At 37.4% G+C, this 9,999-nt stretch overlaps 2 protein-coding genes across 2 annotated transcripts; both read left to right on the top strand.

The window, feature by feature from the left end:
* Positions 1 to 911: 911 nt before the first annotated feature.
* Positions 912 to 3,141, top strand: LOC140321094 (phospholipid-transporting ATPase VD-like). Its single transcript, XM_072397971.1, has 3 exons — positions 912 to 1,040; positions 1,613 to 1,740; positions 2,744 to 3,141. The coding sequence occupies exons 1-3, from the start codon at positions 926 to 928 to the stop codon at positions 3,119 to 3,121; spliced, it is 621 nt and encodes a 206-aa protein (XP_072254072.1). The 5' UTR covers positions 912 to 925; the 3' UTR covers positions 3,122 to 3,141.
* A 1,120-nt stretch (positions 3,142 to 4,261) lies between these two features.
* Positions 4,262 to 9,993, top strand: LOC140321093 (phospholipid-transporting ATPase VD-like). The gene is made up of 6 exons (XM_072397970.1): positions 4,262 to 4,414; positions 5,842 to 5,973; positions 6,546 to 6,673; positions 7,642 to 7,894; positions 9,373 to 9,608; positions 9,763 to 9,993. The coding sequence occupies exons 1-6, from the start codon at positions 4,276 to 4,278 to the stop codon at positions 9,973 to 9,975; spliced, it is 1,101 nt and encodes a 366-aa protein (XP_072254071.1). The 5' UTR covers positions 4,262 to 4,275; the 3' UTR covers positions 9,976 to 9,993.
* The last annotated feature ends 6 nt before the right edge of the window (positions 9,994 to 9,999 follow it).

Genomic DNA, 9,999 nt, shown 5'->3' with positions numbered 1-9,999 from the left:
GTCCCAACAACACTTAATCGATTTTGTAATTGCAAATGTGGAATTTATGTATAAGCTGACTGATGATCAATTTTGCAAGAGGCTGCATCTGCTGCTCTGTGTTACAAGTTTGGAAAATCTGACGTTAAGAGTACACATATTATGTAGTTAGAGTCTGGACAGGGCTCCGTATTAATGTCATTTGAATTGTGAAGAAATTGAGGGTTTGTAGTTGCGTTTAAATTTTTTAAATATATTATAAGTTTTTTTATTATTATAATTAACAAGCAGGATTTATATAGCCCCAACATAATACACAGCGCTGTAAGTTAATGGAATATAATAGCAACTTTAACTGTATGCAGCTTTCTGCCTAAGCAAACTAACTGTTCTTTTTTTTCTGTCTGGGTAATTATTCATTTGTGAAAGTAAGGCTGCGTACACACATGCAATTGTTGTTGGAATGGATGTTTCCCGATCCTTTCCAACGACTGCACGATGCATAAAGGAGTGCTATACATACAGCACTGTTCTGCTCTCCGGAGAGGGGAGGGGGAGAATGACAGAGTGGCACCCAGCTGTGCTCTCTCCCCCTTCACTTCCATTACGATCCTTTGTCATCCATCCATGGATCCGCCAGGGGGGTCATCCAGACGATGGGCAATGAGCACTGTGCACACGCAAGATTATCGTCCGATATCGGCCCTGAACTGATTATGGGATGCACGTGTGTATGTAGCCTAACTGTGGCTGCTAGTCCACACCTGGAAAAACAAGACAAATGAAAAGTTAATTAAAGAAAAAAAAACTTTATATGAATTTGAATTGAGATCCAGTGATAAGACAGTGTGTGTTGGCTATTTTAGCAAACTTTGCTTGTTTTGTGAAAAAAATGTATGCCTGAAGTTAAAGTGATTGTTTTGTAATAGGACATGAGACTAAAACGATGCTGAATAACAGTGGACCAAGATACAAGCGCAGCAGGCTGGAGAGACAGCTGAACTCGGATATATTGTGGTGTGTTCTCCTGTTGTTGATAATGTGCCTGGCTGGAGCAATCGGTGAGTGAAGATTCAGGAAATCTTTAGATATAATTTTACCTTTAGTTCTCAAGTATGCACATGCCACAATATGCTTAGTTAGAAATGTGAGGTGTGTCTGTCCTATTTTCCTTTCTAATAAGCCTGATTGTGATTACCTCGTACCAAAGAGATGAGATCATAAACTGAGGAATGTCTTACTGTGCTTTAGAAGGCTTAACATGGTATTGTTAATAATAAAAAATATGATATTATTCACAGGTGCACAGGTCATTGGGGCAAAGTATTACCATTATTATTTGATCCATTGGTTTAGGGGAATAAATCGAAAGTGACAAAAGGCCCGGTAATCCTATCTGTCAGATTCTTGTTTTCCATATTTAAAGCTTAATACTGGACAAATATTGTGAACGCAGCATTAAGTCTGATTATGTATGTATTAAACCATCATTAAACATTATTATTCATATTAAAAGTTTAGGAACCAAGAATTGGCCATATCTTTTTATATTGGGCAGGTAAGATTTGTAGGAGATTCTTGTTATAATTATCCTCTTACACTCTGATTTTAGTTGTTTACTTCCTTATTTAAGGGCATTGGATCTGGCTGATGCATTTTCCTGAACATCCAATTTTCAGCATTCCTGAACCCAGCGGACAACACACCCCTCCAGCACTGGCTGCTTTTTACATGTTTTGGACAATGATAATCCTTCTGCAGGTAACATTTTATTTTATTGGTATTTTACTGAATCTGTATTTCAAATGCATAAACAATTTCTGGAAAATAAGTTATAAACTTGCTGTGCATCCTGTGAGCCTGAAACATTGTCATCCTTGTACAGCGAAAGCATTTTCTGGGTCAGATATGCTACCTACATCTGCCAGACAAAATACAAAATGGGTAATACTGGGCTGGACATTGACTTCCATTAAAAGTGGATGCTGCATTCCAGCCAAAAAGCTGATCTTCCAGGAAGACTAGTTTTTTTTTTTGTTTTTTTTTTTTGTTTTTTTTTAAGCCATGGCTGCCAAAGGGCTCATTGAAACAGCTCCAGGAAATTATACTTCTCCCTAATTTACCCATTCATGTCAGTGAGAAGTGACTTTCCTCTGTTTAGTCTTAGAGCACTTCCCCTTCAAAAAGAGTGTAAAAGGAAGCTGTCTTTTCTGTTCTGTTAACACTTTGTATGGTTTTGGTTCACTTTGTATGTTGCATTTTATATAAGTTTGTATAATTGTATAATAAAACAGTCTGTTCTCCTTAGCCCCTTTTAGCTGGGGGCACCACCTGGTTGTTTTGGGGTGGTTACTAAGTAGTTGGGTCACAATAGGGAGACCGTCACCTGTCTATAGCTTCTTCCCACACAGCTTATAAAAAAAATTCTGGGAAGAGTATTGTGTTACTTATACCATAGAATACATAAATCATAAAACAAAAGGTTAGCAGAAAATAAGATACTTTTTATTTTTGCATAATACAAAATTCACATCAGATACTTGGATGTTTTTGTGATAGACAGTTGAAATCCAGTTGGCATTGGCAACTACCCACATTAGTATTGTTGTATCTGAACATTTGATATAAACAGATATTGATTTGATGCATGGAAGTTTCAAGTTGCTTGTTTATTCTGCTGCTTTTTGTTTAATCTGTTGCTTGTTTAATCTCCTGCTTTTTTTATCTGCAGTCTTTAATGTTAAAATGTTTTGCTTTTCTTTAGGTGTTGATCCCAATCTCTCTCTACGTCTCCATTGAAATTGTTAAGCTGGGGCAAATCTACTTTATTCAGAATGACCGAGATTTGTATTGTGAGAAGGCTGACTCTATGATAGAGTGCAGAGCTCTGAACATTTCAGAAGACCTGGGTCAGGTGCAGTACATTTTCTCGGACAAAACTGGCACTCTTACAGAGAACAAGATGGTTTTCCGGAGATGCAGCATTGCAGGAGTGGAATATTCCCATGAAGCCAACGGTATGTCTTTACAGAATAAGACAGAATTAGTTAGGTCTATCAATATAACACTGTGTCCTGTACCATGTAGCAGCTGGCTGGAGGCACTGCAGTGCCCAAAGAGACGTCCTGTCTTACACACCTAAGCAAAACATAACCTAGTTCTTTTGGACTCGGAGGTGTTTGCCTAAAGTGGAACTAACCCCTTTTTTAAAAAACTGCAGTCAGGTCCTTTTCAGATGGGACAGGTGATATCTCTTTTGTAATACAATAACCTTACCTGCCTGATTTGGAATAAAAAAAAAAAAAAAAAAACACTTACCTGTCCCTGTTCAGAGGGGCCACTTTTTTCTGACCCTTCCTGGTTCTTATCTTTGGCCATTTTAATTGGCTGAGCCAGGATGACGTATTTCATGCACATGGGAATTAATTTTGTCATAGCTGCCCGGGTATCTCGGCATGCCCTGGGTTCAACTAGGAATCATACAATGATTGGGCAGGTTGGTGTGGTTTATTGCAAATTGTATATTGCCTGTCCCTTCTGTTTTATTAATTTGCATGCTTTAAGGCTTAAGTCCCATTAAACAAATGAGATTTTGGTCCTCCAAGCGTATGTTAAATGCAAACATATCTTTCCTGTCATCGGACCATTTTAACCTTCCTAGAAAAAAGTTGCTAAAAGCAGTAACCCCGAGTCACACTAATCCTATGGGATTAGTAATCCTATGGGAAGTAATAGTAAATACAGCCTTACCTGATCCGCTGGCATCCCTAATTTTACTAGTTGCATAAAAGGAAAGGGATTAGGTCTTTGCATTTAAGTTGTACATATGTTTTGTGTGGTGTATTGACTTTTTTCCGTGAAGTTCCAGTTGTAAAGAGAGTTTTAATATATGTATGAAATACTATTTTTCCATTCTTGGACTTGCTGTAGTCCACAGTTCTATTTTCCGAATATTTGTTTTAATTGCAGTTTTATTCACTACTTGTGTAAACTTTGTTATGTACTTTCCCTAAAATGCCCTTAATACATATCTAAACTTTATACAAAAAGAAATATATTGAAGCATATTGTTGGATGTGTTATTTAATATCACAGAAGGGCAGTGTTCTGTCCTCCTGTATTGCAGCGATAGCAAAGAACAATTTAATTGTTAAAAGTCAATACAGGCAGAAAGCAAAAGTGTTTTCAAGCAATCTAATAGAACAATTTCAATGAAATATTTATCACACCAAAAAGGAATAAATAAAAGTTGTTTATTGTTAGGATTTGCATACTCTTCGAATTTCCGTAATGTAAATGTATTTTTTGTTTTTACCTAATAGTGAAAGGTTGCCTTCAGGCCAGGAAAAAATTGGACTGAATAAAGAAAACCTGTTACTGAGAGGATGCGTTGTGAGAAATACAGAAGCCGTCATTGGAATCGTAGTTTATGCAGGTTTGTGCCCTTACATGTTTTCTTTATCCTGGCAAGTATGTGTGCCATCTGAACATGTTTCTTTGGTGTTTTTATTTATGGAACAAGGAGTATAGGGATCAGCGAGTACCCAATGTAGGGTGTAGTGATAGGGAAATGAAGGCCAGTGTTCCTAGTGAATGGCCGATACAGGTTATCATGATGTGTCATATACTTCCTTCCAGCATCCATACTCAGTAATAATGTGTAGTGCACGGTATCAATGGTGGTTTGCTTTGTCCTACATTCCGTACTGAATAATTTCTGCTAAGCAGAAAGGCACAATATAAATCTTAAATCCTTTTATATATGATTTTTTTATTCATTATTTCCTTTTTGCTGTGTGTGATTCAAAAAATTCATTATCAGCATTTTTATTATTTCATTGATGCCAATGCAAGACCACAGCTTATGGGAACTCCAATTGTTCCAAGCATTACAGTGGGTGCCATGGTTGTGAGATAATGTGTGTTGACCTAAGCAGGAAAAAGAACAAAGGTCCCAACAACACTTAATCGATTTTGTAATTGCAAATGTGGAATTTATGTATAAGCTGACTGATGATCAATTTTGCAAGAGGCTGCATCTGCTGCTCTGTGTTACAAGTTTGGAAAATCTGACGTTAAGAGTACACATATTATGTAGTTAGAGTCTGGACAGGGCTCCGTATTAATGTCATTTGAATTGTGAAGAAATTGAGGGTTTGTAGTTGCGTTTAAATTTTTTAAATATATTATAAGTTTTTTTATTATTATAATTAACAAGCAGGATTTATATAGCCCCAACATAATACACAGCGCTGTAAGTTTATGGAATATAATAGCAACTTTAACTGTATGCAGCTTTCTGCCTAAGCAAACTAACTGTTCTTTTTTTTCTGTCTGGGTAATTATTCATTTGTGTAAGTAAGGCTACGTACACACATGCAATAATTGTTGTTGGAATGGATGTTTCCCGATCCTTTCCAACGACTGCACGATGCATAAAGGAGTGCTATACATACAGCACTGTTCTGCTCTCCGGAGAGGGGAGGGGGAGAATGACAGAGTGGCACCCAGCTGTGCTCTCTCCCCCTTCACTTCCATTACGATCCTTTGTCATCCATCCATGGATCCGCCAGGGGGGTCATCCAGACGATGGGCAATGAGCACTGTGCACACGCAAGATTATCGTCCGATATCGGCCCTGAACTGATTATGGGATGCACGTGTGTATGTAGCCTAACTGTGGCTGCTAGTCCACACCTGGAAAAACAAGACAAATGAAAAGTTAATTAAAGAAAAAAAAACTTTATATGAATTTGAATTGAGATCCAGTGATAAGACAGTGTGTGTTGGCTATTTTAGCAAACTTTGTTTGTTTTGTGAAAAAAATGTATGCCTGATGTTAAAGTGATTGTTTTGTAATAGGACATGAGACTAAAACGATGCTGAATAACAGTGGACCAAGATACAAGCGCAGCAGGCTGGAGAGACAGCTGAACTCGGATATATTGTGGTGTGTTCTCCTGTTGTTGATAATGTGCCTGGCTGGAGCAATCGGTGAGTGAAGATTCAGGAAATCTTTAGATATAATTTTACCTTTAGTTCTCAAGTATGCACATGCCACAATATGCTTAGTTAGAAATGTGAGGTGTGTCTGTCCTATTTTCCTTTCTAATAAGCCTGATTGTGATTACCTCGTACCAAAGAGATGAGATCATAAACTGAGGAATGTCTTACTGTGCTTTAGAAGGCTTAACATGGTATTGTTAATAATAAAAAATATGATATTATTCACAGGTGCACAGGTCATTGGGGCAAAGTATTACCATTATTATTTGATCCATTGGTTTAGGGGAATAAATCGAAAGTGACAAAAGGCCCGGTAATCCTATCTGTCAGATTCTTGTTTTCCATATTTAAAGCTTAATACTGGACAAATATTGTGAACGCAGCATTAAGTCTGATTATGTATGTATTAAACCATCATTAAACATTATTATTCATATTAAAAGTTTAGGAACCAAGAATTGGCCATATCTTTTTATATTGGGCAGGTAAGATTTGTAGGAGATTCTTGTTATAATTATCCTCTTACACTCTGATTTTAGTTGTTTACTTCCTTATTTAAGGGCATTGGATCTGGCTGATGCATTTTCCTGAACATCCAATTTTCAGCATTCCTGAACCCAGCGGACAACACACCCCTCCAGCACTGGCTGCTTTTTACATGTTTTGGACAATGATAATCCTTCTGCAGGTAACATTTTATTTTATTGGTATTTTACTGAATCTGTATTTCAAATGCATAAACAATTTCTGGAAAATAAGTTATAAACTTGCTGTGCATCCTGTGAGCCTGAAACATTGTCATCCTTGTACAGCGAAAGCATTTTCTGGGTCAGATATGCTACCTACATCTGCCAGACAAAATACAAAATGGGTAATACTGGGCTGGACATTGACTTCCATTAAAAGTGGATGCTGCATTCCAGCCAAAAAGCTGATCTTCCAGGAAGACTAGTTTTTTTTTTTGTTTTTTTTTTTTGTTTTTTTTTAAGCCATGGCTGCCAAAGGGCTCATTGAAACAGCTCCAGGAAATTATACTTCTCCCTAATTTACCCATTCATGTCAGTGAGAAGTGACTTTCCTCTGTTTAGTCTTAGAGCACTTCCCCTTCAAAAAGAGTGTAAAAGGAAGCTGTCTTTTCTGTTCTGTTAACACTTTGTATGGTTTTGGTTCACTTTGTATGTTGCATTTTATATAAGTTTGTATAATTGTATAATAAAACAGTCTGTTCTCCTTAGCCCCTTTTAGCTGGGGGCACCACCTGGTTGTTTTGGGGTGGTTACTAAGTAGTTGGGTCACAATAGGGAGACCGTCACCTGTCTATAGCTTCTTCCCACACAGCTTACAAAAAAAATTCTGGGAAGAGTATTGTGTTACTTATACCATAGAATACATAAATCATAAAACAAAAGGTTAGCAGAAAATAAGATACTTTTTATTTTTGCATAATACAAAATTCACATCAGATACTTGGATGTTTTTGTGATAGACAGTTGAAATCCAGTTGGCATTGGCAACTACCCACATTAGTATTGTTGTATCTGAACATTTGATATAAACAGATATTGATTTGATGCATGGAAGTTTCGAGTTGCTTGTTTAATCTGCTGCTTTTTTTATCTGCAGTCTTTAATGTTAAAATGTTTTGCTTTTCTTTAGGTGTTGATCCCAATCTCTCTCTACGTCTCCATTGAAATTGTTAAGCTGGGGCAAATCTACTTTATTCAGAATGACCGAGATTTGTATTGTGAGAAGGCTGACTCTATGATAGAGTGCAGAGCTCTGAACATTTCAGAAGACCTGGGTCAGGTGCAGTACATTTTCTCGGACAAAACTGGCACTCTTACAGAGAACAAGATGGTTTTCCGGAGATGCAGCATTGCAGGAGTGGAATATTCCCATGAAGCCAACGGTATGTCTTTACAGAATAAGACAGAATTAGTTAGGTCTATCAATATAACACTGTGTCCTGTACCATGTAGCAGCTGGCTGGAGGCACTGCAGTGCCCAAAGAGACGTCCTGTCTTACACACCTAAGCAAAACATAACCTAGTTCTTTTGGACTCGGAGGTGTTTGCCTAAAGTGGAACTAACCCCTTTTTTAAAAAACTGCAGTCAGGTCCTTTTCAGATGGGACAGGTGATATCTCTTTTGTAATACAATAACCTTACCTGCCTGATTTGGAATAAAAAAAAAAAAAAAAAAACACTTACCTGTCCCTGTTCAGAGGGGCCACTTTTTTCTGACCCTTCCTGGTTCTTATCTTTGGCCATTTTAATTGGCTGAGCCAGGATGACGTATTTCATGCACATGGGAGTTAATTTTGTCATAGCTGCCCGGGTATTCTGGCATCCCCTGGGTTCAACTAGGAATCATACAATGATTGGGCAGGTTGGTGTGGTTTATTGCAAATTGTATATTGCCTGTCCCTTCAGTTTTATTAATTTGCATGCTTTAAGGCTTAAGTCCCATTAAACAAATGAGATTTTGGTCCTCCAAGCGTATGTTCAATGCAAACATATCTTTCCTGTCATCGGACCATTTTAACCTTCCTAGAAAAAAGTTGCTAAAAGCAGTAACCCCGAGTCACACTAATCCTATGGGATTAGTAATCCTATGGGAAGTAATAGTAAATACAGCCTTACCTGATCCGCTGGCCTCCCGCGCCGTCCATTGCCGCAATCTCTGTCTTCTTCCTTCCTCTTCTGGCTGGCTTCTGCACCCAATGAGTCACCGGGGAGTTCCCGGCGACGTCAGTGCGTGTGTAGGTTGCGGGCGGGAAATTTAAAATCCATTTGTTTTGCAAATACAAAATAACTGTATTGAATGCAATACATTGGATTTCTATGTGTAAAAGCAGTACATTGTTTTCAAGAACATTTTTTTACAGTATATATAATAGTATGAGTATAATATGTATTTTTTCCCAAAAAAAAAATTTAAACATTTTTTTTTTTTAAATATATAGATTTGTTTAATTTATTCAATTTATTATTTTTACATGATTTTGTGTTTCAAACTTTATTATCCTCATACTATTATATTATACTGTAAAATACATTTTCATGAAAAACAATGTACCACTTTTAGACATATAAAACCGTAAAGACATGAACCGCTAGGTAGGTTATTCCCTGCAGAGGTCCATTGTCTATGATCATTAGAATACTGCACAATAAAGAACTGCCCAACATGGGGTACCTACTTAACCTTGACCTTAAAATATTCAGTTTTAGGAATTTAGTGAGTTCATGTACTCATGTACTTGATCAATCCTCATAACTGTGACAACTACATGTGCTGTTTTGTTGTGTTGTAAATCTGTATTTATTGTCAGCATGTATTTTATTTTGGTTTGTAATAAAATCATTGCTGTTTATGCTTTTCAAGCCAAGCGACTTCAGTCCTATCAAGATCCTGATCTGCACTGTGAAGAAACACTAGATCATTTCTCCTCCAGAAGTGCATCCTTCAAATGCAAGAATCAAAGCCCCAAATCAGTGAGGAGCATGGCAAGCAACAAGTCATTGAACAAGCTGTCTGCAAGTGGTTTAGAACTGAGAGGAGAAGGTGATGGAACCGGTTCTGTGCCGCAACCAAGACACGTTGCATTTAGCAGTCCTATGGTGTGTATTTATCATTGTTGTTTCTAACTTTTGTAATGATTTTGTCCTTTTTTCCTTTTTAACTTCATTCCTTTTTTTAATTCCAATGTTGAGAATTTTTTGTTTGATAATCCATTACGTAGTAATAACTGCTTTGCTTTTGTCCTGTTTCCAGGAGAAGGATGTGTTACCAGACCCAGGATTAGAGAGAAAGTTTTACAAAATCGGCCCCAAGTCTTTGTATCTCTCCAGTCATTGTGAAGAGATGTCACTGGAAGCCTCATACATCATGGACTTCTTTCTTGCTTTGGCTATCTGCAACACTGTGGTGGTGTCCTTACCTAATCAGCCCCGGCAGAAGGTACTGTTTGCCCCTGCTAATCAATAATCAGCATCCCCTTCCTTTAATGGG

This window comes from Pyxicephalus adspersus, unplaced genomic scaffold (assembly GCF_032062135.1).
Source record: "Pyxicephalus adspersus unplaced genomic scaffold, UCB_Pads_2.0 Sca693, whole genome shotgun sequence".
Lineage (NCBI taxonomy): Eukaryota > Metazoa > Chordata > Amphibia > Anura > Pyxicephalidae > Pyxicephalus > Pyxicephalus adspersus.
The sequence above is the reverse complement of the archived record's forward strand: the minus strand, read 5'-3'. Positions and strand labels throughout refer to the sequence as shown.

Coding starts and splice junctions, on each gene's coding strand:
- LOC140321093 (XM_072397970.1), top strand. CDS start 4,276: ATGTATTTTTTGTTTTTACCTAATAGTGAAAGGTTGCCTTCAGGCCAG. Junction 5,974..6,545: donor GTGCCTGGCTGGAGCAATCG/GTGAGTGAAGAT, acceptor TCCTTATTTAAG/GGCATTGGATCTGGCTGATG. Junction 7,895..9,372: donor ATATTCCCATGAAGCCAACG/GTATGTCTTTAC, acceptor ATGCTTTTCAAG/CCAAGCGACTTCAGTCCTAT.
- LOC140321094 (XM_072397971.1), top strand. CDS start 926: ATGCTGAATAACAGTGGACCAAGATACAAGCGCAGCAGGCTGGAGAGA. Junction 1,041..1,612: donor GTGCCTGGCTGGAGCAATCG/GTGAGTGAAGAT, acceptor TCCTTATTTAAG/GGCATTGGATCTGGCTGATG. Junction 1,741..2,743: donor CAATGATAATCCTTCTGCAG/GTAACATTTTAT, acceptor GCTTTTCTTTAG/GTGTTGATCCCAATCTCTCT.